Source organism: Biomphalaria glabrata, chromosome 2 (genome assembly GCF_947242115.1).
Source record: "Biomphalaria glabrata chromosome 2, xgBioGlab47.1, whole genome shotgun sequence".
NCBI lineage: Eukaryota > Metazoa > Mollusca > Gastropoda > Planorbidae > Biomphalaria > Biomphalaria glabrata.
Genome location: NC_074712.1, coordinates 16,499,237 through 16,514,776, shown reverse-complemented (window position 1 = coordinate 16,514,776; position 15,540 = coordinate 16,499,237). Strand labels below are relative to the sequence as shown.

The window sequence follows — 15,540 nt, the reverse complement described above, 5'->3', positions numbered from 1 at the left end:
ATGACGTCTGCAGTAAAATCGATGCCATCTTGTATTCACTTTAAAATATAGGCTACAGTTGTATGTTTGGATACCATCGATCAGCGCTCATAATTTATAGATACTCTGACTGGAGCGATCAAGCCGTGAGATCAGGGGCGGACTGGCTATATGGGCATTCTGGTAACCAGTTGTGCCGAATTGATCACGGAAAGGGCCGCATGAATGCCAGTAAATTATATTAAGATTTTATAATATTCTCTTTGAAAGCAGCACTTTGAGCGTCGAAATAAAAAAAACAACAACATCTTATACACTTCAAAGTCTAAAGAATTGTCGAAAAATACCCGACATCAGTATTCTAGTAGACGTCAATTCTTTATACATACTAAACGATAAACAAGAAACTTAATGCCTTTCTTTATGTGTATATATATAGTGATATATTCGGATGAATCTATAAAAGGAATCAATAATAACGTCCCAAGTCCTATAGATGACATGTCCAGTCACATCTTATTGGTTTGATGGAGTTATTGTATTATCTTGAATTGACCCTGCTACGAAGTCCTTTTGAAATCACAATTATTATCTTGAACAGTGTAGCAATGCGTCGATTGGAATCAAAATACAAAAGAATTGAAAAAGAAGGAGCAGAAACTAAATAGGCCTAAGTAAGGCTCAGATAAAACGCAACTTTTGCTGGAATCCTGTGAAAAAAATGTAGTAAAATTATGAATGTTTCCTCGCAAGCACCAGAGATTCACCAACCTCATGACGACATGAACAGGCTCAACGTCATAAGAAACACTAATACCAAGACGACAAAGACATACAATTAAGTGGAAATACAAAGAGGCTTTGCTCAAATATGAAGATGCAGACAGTCAAACTAAGTTTCCAAGTTATTGAGAAAGCAGTATATGACCATGTGAGTAAAATAAAGTTCCCCTTTCAGACCTTGCGATCTATAGGGCAGATGATGTTAATTAAGGTCATCTGTTTCTTTGGCCAACGGTTTGCGAGCAGGGTGTCATGTTGCCAGCAAAACGACCAACCGCCTTTACTTTCATCAACTATAGTCTCAGGTACCCGTACTGAGATTCGAAACCAGGACCCCAGGTTTGAATGCCAAATGCTTATTCACATGACTTTGTGAGATGGGCAGTTAAATAATGGAGGTTGAAGAGTTGTATGTGCAAATTGAAATCCATATGCCCGAGAAAATGGCAAGGCGTGAAACTAAATAATTAGCAATAGTGGGGGATTTTCAGATGCCTTGAAATGTGAATTTCAAGTTACATGCAAATGTTTTTTTTTACATTAAGCGATTTCCCATTATAAGTGTTATACTATATTTACTGAAGTAATAGTGCTTATCATCTAATAAAGTATTCATATAGCTACCTACTTTCGATACGTTATTCAACTTTACACAATGCTTGTGATGACAGATATAGTTGGATGCTCATCATATGGCAAACAAGTTGTGGGCCGGATTGTATTGAAATGCCCAGGCTGATTTTGACGCCCAGTCCGCCCCTGCTAAAGCTCGTTACGGATCTATTCTCCCCTATTCTTATTCCCTCTTCTCCCCCCCCCCCCCCGCTCCTTTCCTTTGTCATTGCCCATGAGCTCAGAGCTGTAAAAAGACAATAAAAGACAGCGGACAGTGCCAGGCGAGAATAACTTAAGAAAGTCGTCTGATGTAGAGTAGGATGTTGTTTCTCTACCTACAGGATTTAAGTTGTATCTTTTCTTACTTGTTAGCGGTCCCGTGACACGTCAATCAATCCGCGATTTGTGAAGTCTGCTTTCACAACTTCCACATTTATTTTTATGCAAAAGAATGTCCGCTGTAACAGATACAAGATATCAGACGTTATAAGGATCATACGCATGAACTTAAATAGGTCGCAGCCGTAATGTATAAATTGTGTATTTCGGCGTAAAAAAATTTGATTGAGAAATCTCAACTATTGAGGTACACTTTTCAAATTTGCCCAATACATCGTTAGATATTTACAAGTTGCTCTGGCAACACTGAAGAAGTGAAGAGTTTAAAAAAAATACATAATCTCTGTTACGTGGGTTCTTTTAAATAATTCTATCTGACAAAATAAATAGAATTATATACTAATAAAATTTTGATTTCCATAAAAATACAATCATATGCTCATCAATTTTGTGTGATTAACGAAAAAATTGAAGGATGGTCATGTGCTTAAAAAATGAGATTAAATGATTAATGATTAATGAATATATTTATCTCTCAATTAATCCATTGATTTATAAAGCATTTATGTATATGATAGATAAGTTTTGTCTATATGCTGAAAGTTAAACAGCCTTCATCAAAGCTAATCTTTACTACTGTAACGGTGGAGTGATGAAAAGTAAATATTTTGTTAATTTTTTTTTGCATTTATCTCGGACGTCTCTTTAGTGCAAGGAACTTATTTATTTCAAACACATTTTTAGAACAATATATTTGTGTGTTTACCAAAAGAAATAAACCTCTGTGTTTGACCAATACAAATGCCTTTATCAAGACAAAACAAGGTAGGTAACACATGTACACTTTTTTGTTTAGTCTCTGTTCTTTATTTGTAATTATATGTTTGAAACTATTCAAAGGACTTTGTATATATTCATGTAGACCTCAAGGATTATCAGTCCATACGTTGCATTTAGTTTTTAATCCTTCCCTGGCTAGTAAAATAAAGCAAAAGAATTACGATCGGCATTATATTTCAAAGAATACAATAAAATGCTTTAGAATCTTGGCTCATACATCGGTGGTATGTTATTAGTGTAGACCAAAATCTTTAATTTAGTTTTGTTGTAATGTAGGAGTGTGTGGGACCAACGAAAATGGTCTAATTTTAGAATTGTATATTTAGTAGAACTAAAGTGTTTAAATGTAATCTTATTCAACTATAGTACAGCTTATAACGTAATATTTATAATTTTCATATTTTGCGATACAAGGGGGCAGAACATGTAAAACTCATGTATTTCTATGACCGATAATTAACGAGGGTGTCGTGTGGCCAGCACAATGACAGTCTTTACTTTCCCCCATTAGTGTTGGGTAAACTAAGGGGAGTCCTAAAAAAAATCCCGAGGTTTAAAATACCAGTCTTCACAGGGGTTTGAACTCGAGCCAAGCACTCTATTCCTCAGCCACCTTGCCCTCTGAAACTAGACAGAGTTGTTTTATTAGTTATAGCGGCTGACTTGGAAGAAAGAAGGAAACAGACTGGTAACGCGAAAACATTTTTTAAAACATTTATTCTCATCTAGTATAATTGTATGCCAATATAAGAATTAGTGGGGATTTGGTCTAAGATACAAGTCAGTTAACGGATCCATTTCAGCTATTTCTTACTTGCATATAAAACTAATTTGGTTGAGTCAGTGTAACTGTGAGCAGCATGATTTGCATCACCAGGTGTCGCCTTTGTCTACTGACGTGAAGGTTTCCCAACCCAACAACGTTGATGGTGCCAGCAAGAGTCCCGGAGATGACCTAGACAAACAGATTCAGGAGATACGTGACCTGGCGAGGCCGCTAGCGGTCAAAAGAGATCTTTAGTAAATTAAAATCTTATTGTCAACAGTATAAATAGCATTAACGTTGTAGACTATAAAAGTGAGACCTATCAATCTCCGACTTCTTTTTTCTCTCTGGCCCTCTTTCTTTCACTCTCTTCACTCTGTCACTTTTCTTTCTCTCTCTCTTTCTCTCTCTCTGTCTGTCTGTCTGTCTCTCTCTCTCTCTCTCTCTATCTATCTATTTATCTATCTTTCTTTCTATCTATCTGTCTGTGTATCTATCTGTCTGTCTGTCTGTCTGTCTGTCTGTCTGTCTGTCTGCCTATCTATCTATCTATCTATCTATCTATCTATCTATCTATCTATCTATCTATCTATCTATCTATCTATCTATCTATCTATCTATCTATCTATCTATCTATCTATCTATCTATCTATCTTTCTATCTATCTGTCTGTGTATCTATCTGTCTGTGTCTGTCTGTCTGTCTGTCTATCTATCTATCTATCTATCTATCTATCTATCTATCTATCTATCTATCTATCTATCTATCTATCTATCTATCTATCTGTCTGTCTGTCTGTCTATCTATCTATCTATAATACTTTTTGTCACTATCTTTTGTTCAATCTTCCTTTTGATTCAACTATTTCCAGTCACAAACTTTTGATTCAGTCCCCTGGAAGTTCCACTCTAGCCTCGAGACAAAGAAACTCTGTCAGAGCGGTGAGTCCAAAACAATAAACACCAGCACCTACCCTCCACTAGATCTACCTACCTGTCGTAAGAAGGTTCCTAAAACAATATCAACAGCAGACGTAATAAACCTGTCAGCTCTGGAGAACAAAACAAAAAAAAACTTGTTCTTCTTAAGAATGTGGACACCAGACAAAATAGACAAATAGATCAATAAAAAAAAAATAAACAAATGATTCAATACGTTATTTATATGCAGATACACATGTCGCTTCATTTTGAGTACAGCTAGATTACCTTGCCAAATGTCATTAATTCAAAAACACATTTTTATTTTATTTAGATATTATTTCTTCATTATCTTAAAAAATCAACAAAAAACAACAACAACAACAACAACAACAAAAACTCAGTTGGTCCAAGTCCCTATTCCGGTTACAGTAATAAATTTCCCAATCCCCTAATATTGTAAAATCAATTCTTTTTTTTTTCTTTCTAGAAAACTCGATTTCTTTACCAGCACTGGAGTAATGTTCGATACAGTTTGACACCGTGGGGGAGGTCACTTAAAACTATCGAAGGTAGAGAAGTTGCAATATCTCAATATTATAAAATTTACAACTTTTTTTTCTTCTCTGTTTAGGTTATATTTAAAAATCGATTTGGCTCTAAATGTATTTTGATATTTGTATGTAATTTATATCAGCCTCGATTTCATGCCAGTGATGTTTTCTGCATGTGTCACGTGATTTCAAATGAGTCACTGTATAAATAATGTCATTAATAGGTCTAACATTAATTAGCTTATTAAACTATTGTTGTAACTCTAGGTTAGGCACTCAACGAATAGGCATGCAACTCAACACAGTTTAACAGGAAATAATAGTTGTGTTTATTCACAGGGTAAACACATAACATGATGATTCATCCTTCAGCTTCCTCAGAGTCTTTCTACTAATTTACCAGTCCTTTAGACAGCAACCCGAATGTGGACCAACGACAGCCTTCCCCGCTTCGCTCCAGGTCCCTTCTACAACCTTCAGGCAGCACCAAAAGCTGGCTTCTTAGTTTCCAAACATTCAGACTCTTCACAATCCCTGATGCAATGTTCTTCTCTCTGTCCTAGTCTTTTTCTCTCCATCCAAGTGTCTTCCTTTTTACGTTCACTAGTGCGCTAGTGCGCACCTCAAGCACTGGTGCAAGGCAGGGTTACAACACTACCCCCACCTTAGTCTTTTCGTCCCGAAAAGAAACAGGTTCACGGTTGATCAATGCAGGTGGAGGTCGGTCTGTGGGAGTCACAGATTGCATGGAGCGTGTTCCCCACAAAGCGATCCACACTGCTCTCTGCAGGTGCCGTTTTCTCCTTCTCCAGTTGACCAAGTTTCTCTCGACACGATGTCGCAAACGTGGCCTCTCCATCCTGACGGTTGTCGCTGGCGTCAGCCACCTGACACATAGAGTGGTAGTGACAGCTATTGTTGTAGTTAACGCAGTTGTCTCATAACTGCGATTCATCAGGCCCTTTCTAAGGATGACTCGTGAAAGAGCTGTAGACCCTCATGAAGCCACGCTGTTTAACAAACTGTCAGCCTCAGCCGTCTCAGGGAGAATTGTCTGTAAGGCACCTTTACAACGTTTAAGGTGCAAAAGTTCATCAGCTGCAGGGTTCTTCTGACCACCTTCAGGGCCTCTCTCACTGGTGAAAATAGAAGTATCGAAGTCCACTGGTTTCAGACCCTGTTGATGAGCTTCTTGACATTTGCATTCCCTTCGTGAAGCACCGCATGTACAGTTGTTGCTTACCGCCTGAATGCAACAATCAAAATTCAAGTTCCCCTCGTAGGCACTGGCAGATCGACAGGGATCCTTAAGGTCCAAAGTGACAGGCTCTAACGCAGGCTCAAAGTTTTCCTGCTCCGTCCAGGTCGTTGTTGCACTCAAAGCTGTTACAGCAAAAGTTTCAGTCGCGTAGCGGACTTCTTCTATTGCTTCAACTGTCTCTTTCTGTTCATCTTTGTGCTTCTTGTTAAGATTGACGCATTCTTTGTAACTATCAGTACAGCCACAGTCTTGAATGAGTAACGGTTCATTGTTGTTGAATGATGTTAGACTCCTCTCTCTTACAGGATTGATCTGGCCTTGCACGTTACGTATCAGTTTGTCCATAGAATGATTCATCGAATCCTGGAAGGTACAAAGTTCACTTAACCAGTTCTGCATGGTGTTCAGCGCCTCACCAATATCTGGTTCTATCTCAAACAGGTATATTTCCGGATCCTCCCCTTCATCAACAAGAGCCTGCCAAAGACTGGCTCTCATTTTTTCTTTGGCACAGAAGATCCTCAGCTCCCTGGCTCGGAGCTCCTCTTTTAACTGTTTACAGCTAAGTTCATCTAGCTTTCTAAGCGTTGCCATTCTTTCCTTTCGTTGAGCTGCCCCAATCCCACTTCTGACACCAATGGTTGTAACTCTAGGTTAGGCACTCAACGAATAGGCATGCAACTCAACACAGTTTAACAGGAAATAATAGTTGTGTTTATTCACAGGGTAAACACATAACATGATGATTCATCCTTCAGCTTCCTCAGAGTCTTTCTACTAATTTACCAGTCCTTTAGACAGCAACCCGAATGTGGACCAACGACAGCCTTCCCCGCTTCGCTCCAGGTCCCTTCTACAACCTTCAGGCAGCACCAAAAGCTGGCTTCTTAGTTTCCAAACATTCAGACTCTTCACAATCCCTGATGCAATGTTCTTCTCTCTGTCCTAGTCTTTTTCTCTCCATCCTAGTATCTTCCTGTTTACGTTCACTAGTGCGCTAGTGCGCACCTCAAGCACTGGTGCAAGGCAGGATTACAACACTATTATTTAGCGCAGACATACCAGATTTCCCATTTGCACTTTTAGAAGACATTACATTTAAGTTAGCCAAGACATCACATTTGTACAATTAGCAGACATCACATTTGTACAATTAGTTGGCCCAGACATAACATTTATACAATTAGTTAGCCTAGACATTACATTCATACTATTAGCCTAGACATCAACTTTATATCATTATTAAGCACAGACATAATATTGGTGCTATTAGTTAGCCCAGACACCACTTTGTAGTTAGGTCAAACACAGATTTATCTGTATAAACCATCATTTGATAATTGTACTCTGATTTCAGGAAAACATGGCGCTGGAGTTGCTTCCTACTTTCAATTTCTCAGGTGGATCTTTGGACTGAATGTGTTGCTGTTCCTTCTGTTTTTCTCTTTTGTTGTTTTACCCATGGCGATTGGAGACGAAGTTCCACTGGATGAAACTGACGGTTTTGGGTTTAATACTAGGTACATTATTTATTGGAATATTGTTGAATATGGAGAAAAAAAAACAACTAAGGCCAAGGTCTAAATAATTATTTGGCACTACATTCTGTGGTAGCAGGAGAGATTTAGATTTAGTTCTATTAGTTTGGCACTACATTCTGTGGTAGCAGGAGAGATTTAGATTTAGTTCTAATAGTTTGGCACTACATTCTGTGGTAGCAGGAGAGGTTTAGTTCTAATAGTTTGGCACTACATTATGTGGTAGCAGAAGAGGTTTAGTTCTAATAGTTTGGCACTACATTCTGTGGTAGCAGGAGAGGTTTAGTTCTAATAGTTGGGCACTACATTCTGTGGTAGAAGGAGAGGTTTAGTTCTAATAGTTTGGCACTACATTCTGTGGTAGCAGGAGAGGTTTAGTTCTAATAGTTTGGCACTACATTCTGTGGTAGCAGGAGAGATTTAGTTCTAATAGTTTGGCACTACATTCTGTGGTAGCAGGAGAGATTTAGTGCTAATAGTTTGGCACTACATTCTGTGGTAGCAGGAGAGATTTAGTGCTAATAGTTTGGCACTACATTCTGTGGTAGCAGGAGAGATTTAGATTTAGTTCTAATAGTTTGACACTACATTCTGTGGTAGCAGGAGAGATTTAGATTTAGTTCTAATAGTTTGGCACTACATTCTGTGGTAGCAGGAGAGGTTTAGTTCTAATAGTTTGGCACTACATTATGTGGTAGCAGAAGAGGTTTAGTTCTAATAGTTTGGCACTACATTCTGTGGTAGCAGGAGAGGTTTAGTTCTAATAGTTGGGCACTACATTCTGTGGTAGCAGGAGAGGTTTAGTTCTAATAGTTTGGCACTACATTCTGTGGTAGCAGGAGAGGTTTAGTTCTAATAGTTTGGCACTACATTCTGTGGTAGCAGGAGAGATTTAGTTCTAATAGTTTGGCACTACATTCTGTGGTAGCAGGAGAGGTTTAGTGCTAATAGTTTGGCACTACATTCTGTGGTAGCAGGAGAGATTTAGTTCTAATAGTTTGGCACTACATTCTGTGGTAGCAGGAGAGATTTAGTTCTAATAGTTTGGCACTACATTCTGTGGTAGCAGGAGAGGTTTAGTGCTAATAGTTTGGCACTACATTCTGTGGTAGCAGGAGAGATTTAGTTCTAATAGTTTGGCACTACATTCTGTGGTAGCAGGAGAGGTTTAGTTCTAATAGTTTGGCACTACATTCTGTGGTAGCAGGAGAGGTTTAGTTCTAATAGTTGGGCACTACATTCTGTGGTAGCAGGAGAGATTTGGATTTAGTTCTAATAGTTTGGCACTACATTCTGTGGTAGCAGGAGAGATTTGGATTTAGTTCTAATAGTTTGGCACTACATTATGTGGTAGCAGGGGAGGTTTAAACATGAAATAAACATGAGCTAACAATTTTGTATTTTAATGTATTTATATTTGTTTCTACACACCAGCGCTCTCTGCAGCTTGAACTACTCTGTAGAGATTGGTTCTGGAGTGGATCATTTCCTGTCAGCTTTGGACGGCACGGTAAGTAGACCAAAGATAGTGGGACCCATTTGGACGACATTGGCGCAGAGCGTCTAACTTTGTGCGGCGTGTAGATTTTAATTTATTTAAAGAATTGAACTATTTATTATTCGCTTTGTAGCTGTCTATCAATTCATTCACATACCTTGAAGGTTCGTAGCAACATAATGAAGAAATACAGCGATGAAATTAATTCGATTAGAGTTTAATACCTTCACACAACCGGGTTTAGACTTGATAAGGCCCTAAACTATTTGAGATATGGGGCCCCATTTAAGGACATTTTTCCTTTGATATTTTTTGGAGGCGCTGTGACCTTCTAAGTGGCTGAGTAGTGAAGCACTTGGCTTCCTAACCTGGAGTGTCGGGTTCAAATCCTGGTGAAGATTTTGGATTTTTAATTTTGAGATCTTTACGGCACTTCTGGAACCACCCAAAAAATAGTTGGGGGGAAAAGTAAAGACGTCTGGGTTGTTGATACCCTCGTCAACCAAGGGCCAGAGAAACAGATGACCTTTACATCATCTGACCTATAGATCGCAAGGTCTGAAAGGGGAACTGCTTTTCTTTTATTTCTTCAAAATAATTGAAATACCCCTAAAAAAAATAATTCTGGACCCTCTAATAAGTAAGGGCCGTAAGTTGTAAATTATAGTGCCCATAGGTAAATCCAGCCCTGTATCTTAAAATTCTATCAAACGAAATGAATACTTAACGTTTAACATTAGTTTACATCAAACAGAAGTCATTCAGGGATGTAGCTAGGCATTTTCCATCGTTTGGGGGCCAGGGAGGTTTAACCTTTTTGGGGGCCCCTGCGTTTTGCGTAATATTTATTTTTTAATGTTTAAAAAACACGCATCTGGGGGCACCCCTTAAGTGGGGGTCCGGGGGGATTTTCAAATTCTCCTTCCTCCTCCCCCACCCTGGCTACACCACTAAAAATCATTCAAATCAATCATATGAGAATTAAGGCTGACAAAAAGCTATCAAGTTTAAACAAAGCACAATGAATAATGAGCGATAACCACTGACCAACGACCTAAAGATGAAGTGATCTCTAGGTCGTGACTATAATCTCCCTAAACACTTTCCTGGAGGATTACTTTATTCTTGACCCTTCTTCGATCTTTCTTTTGGAATCTTTTGTTTTTCTAGTCATCTGCGCATTTCTTTACAAAAAAAATCTTTCCGATGTTTTGATTGACCCCACACGTAATCCAACTTGACCTCTAGCCCCGATACATAGTCCGATGTGACATTTTGTATGTGGACATATAGAGATATCAGTGTCCTGTTAAAATTATGGTAGAACTAAAGTTGTATGAATGAGAAAGTTCATCGAATGGAGTTGGAGAGAACGATGGGATACAATCTTGACTAGAACAAAACACGGAGCTCAGAAAGTTGGCGTGCAAATAAAAGGTGAGACAAAAATACATAAAATATTAACATTCAATTTAATTTCTTTGAGATTTCAATGGGAGATTTTAGAAAATGGTGAATTAGTGTACCAATCTATATTTTAAGCGCAAAAGCCCTAGATGGCTGACTCATTCATTCACCATTTAGACTTTCATTTATGGCATGGTAGAAGTTCTTCATATCGTGCTTGTCAGCAAATTCCTGTATTTTTTCCACTTTCTTGCTAAGCCAGGTATCTTGCATTTGGCGTAGCTGTTTTTGCACATTTTTGCGGATGTTGGTGAATGCATCTTTAGTGGACTGGGAGTTTGGGTTGTTCAGACACAATTTGTGGAGCTTGTGCTTTTCGTCTATTAGTTTTCTGATCTCAATACTGTATGTTTAATGCTGTGCTATAGATAGCTTCTTTGAAGCATTCCCAGCTTTTATCTACATTTGATTCAGTTAGAACGGTGGACTTGAGGCAGTTCTCTATTGCATCTGCAAGCGACTTTTCAGTTTTGTCATCTGCTAAGCTGGCCGTGTTTAGCCTTTTTAGGGGTTTTGATTTTTGCGGACGTCTCTTTGGTTGGATACGAATGTTTAGTTTTGTGATGATGAGGCGGTGGTCTGTTCCACACTCTGCACCACAGCAAGATTTGGTGACACGAATGTCCTGACGGTCAGATTGTCTGGTGATGACGTAATCTATGAGGTGCCAGTGTCTTGAGCGGGGATGCATCCAGGAAGTTCGCTTTCTCATTGGAAGACTGAATATTGTGTTTGATATGAGCAGCTTGTGTTCAGCACAGGTCTAGGGTAGTAATAATCCGTTGCTGTTGCATTGACCTATCCCAAATTTGCCTAAGACACCTTTCCAGATGTGATGGTCAGAGCCGACACTTGCGTTGAAGTCACCGAGAATGAGTAGCTTTTCTGTTTTTGGAATATTAAGCAAGGTGGAGTTTAGTTCTTCGTAAAACTTTGCTATGACATCATCTGGGTTGGTCATGGTGGGTGCGTAACAGCTAACAATGGAAATATGTTTCTTTCCATTTTGTAAAGGCAGCTTTAGGGTCATGAGCCTATCACTAATTCCTTTGGGAGGCCCGACTAGTTTAGATACTATTGATGTTTTTATGGCAAAGCCGACTCCAGATTCACGTCGTACTTCAGTGCTTCTACCGCTCCAGAAGAAAGTATATCCAGCTCCTCTTTCGCAGAGTTCACCTTCATCTGCAAGCCGAGTCTCACTTAGTGCTGCTATGTCTATGTTGTATCTGTGGAGCTCCCTGGCTACTAGTGCAGTTCGTCTTTGTGGTCTATCAGATGTGTCGTTGTCAAGTAGTGTGCGCACATTCCATGCGCCTATGGTAAGAGGAACTATCCTCTTCTTTTTCTTTGAATTTCGACCGCTTGAGTAGGGTTCCCGCCAACTGCGGTAGGCTGGCTAGGGTAGTTTTGAGCAGGCAATTTTTGGGGCACCTTTTCTAGCCCTGTCCTCATGCTATGGAGGTGAGCAGTGCACTCCTAAATAGGGCTGCTCAGCCACTCAGGGGGCTGCCGGACTCCACTGCTGCTCTGTGTCAGTGGTGAACGACCATATGGCCTGAGCCGCCTGTGTGCAGGGTTGCAGCTACGGCTTCCAGTGTGCCCACACCTACCGCTTCACTGCTTGCCTGTCGCCACAGGACTTTGGTTTGTTGTGTTGGGGGGGGGATGACAAGTGACTTGTGCTGGAATTTGGATTAAAGTGAGGAGGATTTGCGCAACACGTCGACCTCACTCTCTCGCCCTAAAACCCGTCCTTTTCCGGAAGCAAGATTTGGTCAAGACGTCCGGGGACAAGTTTGGGTGCAGTGGATGACCAGAGACTTTCTATGTGTCTTGTCCTGCTCTTGAGTACTCCACAGCACTGTGCTGGTACTTGCCATTTTGTCCGATTAGTCTAGTTTTGTGACGTTACGCACAGGCCGCCAAGTCCAGACTTCACATGCTAGGTTTGACAGAACCTCAGTGTACTGAGTGCCATGGACACGTCAGATACCTTCTATCTGGTTTAGCCGGCCAGTCAAAGCCGTTTCCGGGGTGTGGCCGCTGCGCATGCTACAGCTTCTGGGAGCCACAGGTGAGAGTTGGGTACCGAGTGGGGACCAAGAGTGAGCCAAGCTACCCTCAAAAAGAGGGTACGACTGCCTGTCCACTAGAGGTGCTACCCCTCCAAGATACCCCATACACCTCTCAATACACCTTCCATCATAAATGAAGCGGCCATAGACAGGCTACAGCAAGTACCAATAAATGAAAAAATGGATGACCCACCTACGCTAAAAGAAACCGATCTTGCCATTCAACAGCTCGCAAGCGGAAAAGCCCCAGGAGCTGACTCCATTCCCGCAGAGGTCTACAAAAAAGGTGGATTGAAAGACTTCATAAGCTCTTCTTAATTATGTGGGAAAAAGAGTCAATACCACAAGACTTTAAAGATGCCAAAATTGTTCATTTATACAAGCGAAAAGGAAACCGCCAGATCTGCGACAACCACAGAGGAATATCTCTTCTCTCTATTGCTGGGAAAATCCTTGCACGCATCCTTCTAAATCGGCTTATGCAACACATAGAATATGGTCTACTACCAGAAAGCCAGTGCGGCTTCAGAAAAGAGCGTGGAACCATTGACATGATCTTTGCAGCAAGGCAGCTCCAGGAAAAATGCCAAGAACAAAATGCTGACCTGTTCTCAATATATGTCGACTTAACAAAGGCATTCGACACTGTTAGCAGAGAAGGACTCTGGAAGATCATGTCAAAGTATGGCTGTCCACAAAAATTCATAACCATGGTGAGACTATTTCATGATGGCATGAAGGCTCGTGTCCAAGAAAGTGGAGAACCATCAGAGCCCTTCGAAGTATCAAACGGGGTAAAACAAGGCTGTGTCCTAGCACCTACACTGTTCAGTATCATGTTCTCCGCTATGCTGACAGATGCATTTACAAATAGAGAAAACAACGGGATAAATATATCATACAGATTTGATGGTGGTCTATTAAACCCGAGGCGGCTTAAAGCAAAATCAAAAACAAATGCAGCAGTAATTAGAGACTTGCTATTTGCTGATGACTGTGCCCTAAATGCCTGCTCTGAAAACGATCTGCAGAGCATCGTCAGTGACTTCTCAAGAGCATGCTCAGACTTTGGCCTTACCATCAATACGAACAAGACTGAAGTCTTATATCTACCTGCTCCTGGGAAAGCCTACTCGGATCCAAGCATTACTATAAATGGACAGGATATAAACGCAGTGGACAAATTCACATATCTTGGCAGCACACTCTCCAGAAATGGAAAAATCGATAGTGAAATCGACCTGCGTATCGCCAAGGCCAGTGCATCCTATGGCAGACTGTCTACAAATGTCTGGAACAGACGTGGTATCACCACAAACACCAAGCTATGGGTCTACAGAGCCGTCATCCTCCCTACATTGCTCTATGCCTCAGAAACATGGACAGTGTACAGTAAACATGCAAAGAGACTAAACCGCTTCCACATGACATGTCTGAGAAAAATACTAAATGTCAAATGGCAAGACAAAATACCAGATACAGAAGTCCTTCGAAGAGCGTGTCTGCAAAGCATCCACACAATCCTGATGCAGTCCCAGCTGCGATGGGCAGGTCACGTCTACAGAATGGAAGACCACCGCATCCCAAAACGACTCTTGTATGGCCAACTAAGCAAAGGAAAGCGCTCGCAAGGTGGGCAAAGAAAGCGCTTCAGGGACACCCTCAAAGCTTCTCTGAAGGCGTTCAGCATAGACCCTGGCACCTGGGAGACAGAGGCACACGACAGAGCATCATGGCGTCACGATGTGAAAACTGGCGCACAGGTTGCTGAGGAAAAACGAACAACGCAGGCAGAAGAAAAACGCCAGAAAAGAAAAGCAAGACAAACGACACTAGCTCCAGCTGGAATAACCTGCCCAGTGTGCAGCCGAACATTCCGGGCTCACATAGGTCTCACCAGCCACATAAGGAGGCATAAAACCCCAGAGCAAAGCCCTCAGCCCCCTGGATGACAAAGTGGTCATCATCGAACCACGATGGACGAACTATAGACTGGACGAAAAAATATGAACAATTTTACCGGTTTTTACTTACAAGCACATTTCACGAATGTATCAGCAGTGGTAATCCCCCCCCCCCCCAACAGTTTTTAGCGGCCCCAGAAAGGGGAAAAGATTCTATTAGTTTTGTGTCTGTCCGTCCGTCTCGTTTAGATCTCAAAAACTAGAAGAGAAAATGAAAATCGGACATCTTGATATTTTAGATCATTCAAAGTTCTGATGGAACGGCTACTTTTTTTCTTTTCCGACAGTGAACCATCTAATTTTAAAAATTATCTATGAAAGCAGATTTTTCAAAAAATTACACCACTTTTAAATAAAAAAAACTCAGGGGAAGTAAGTCTTTTAAAAAGTTCACAGACTTCTACGCTGATGAATCAAGCTTCATTCATAGATTCGCGCATTGGTACAAAAAATATAAGTGTACGCAAAATGAATATATAGAGATGCTGTGGCTGAAGGGTAAAGCAGTTGGAACCGGAAGTCCCGTGTTTGAATCCTGGTGAAGACTCTCGGTGGACCACTTCGGGGGCCGATTTTGAGTTTGTGTTTCCACACAAACTGTCTTTGTAACCTTGTTTCTTTACAGTTTCGTCCCTCTGTTTTTTTTTTGTATGAAAGAAGAAAGGTGGAGGGCTTTGTGTGTACATCAACCTCAAATACTGTACCAACTACACGGTTAAAAAGAGAATGTGCTGTCCGGATCTAGAACTACTGGCGCTTTCATTGAGACCTTTTTATTTGCCACGAGACTTTGGTGTTATTTACATAGTCCTGGTTTATGTTCCGCCTACAGCCAAAACGGAAGTTGAGGCTGCAATAATCGCTGACGTAGTGCACGAGTTTCAGACAAGGTCACCGGACGCACCAGTAGTTATACTGGGTGATTTTAATAAATGCAC

General features: G+C 40.6%; 1 protein-coding gene across 1 annotated transcript in view; it reads left to right on the top strand.

Moving 5' to 3' along the window:
• Positions 1-1,635: 1,635 nt before the first annotated feature.
• Positions 1,636-15,540, top strand: part of LOC106056276 (transmembrane channel-like protein 7) — a 39,205-nt gene continuing 25,300 nt past the window's right edge. Inside the window, exons 1-7 of the mRNA XM_056021106.1 lie at positions 1,636-1,963; positions 2,426-2,541; positions 3,434-3,576; positions 4,194-4,263; positions 4,733-4,814; positions 7,415-7,577; positions 9,030-9,105. Coding sequence (XP_055877081.1) covers positions 2,518-2,541; positions 3,434-3,576; positions 4,194-4,263; positions 4,733-4,814; positions 7,415-7,577; positions 9,030-9,105 — 558 coding nt within the window. The 5' untranslated portion in view covers positions 1,636-1,963; positions 2,426-2,517. The remainder of the gene's footprint in view (positions 1,964-2,425; positions 2,542-3,433; positions 3,577-4,193; positions 4,264-4,732; positions 4,815-7,414; positions 7,578-9,029; positions 9,106-15,540) is intronic.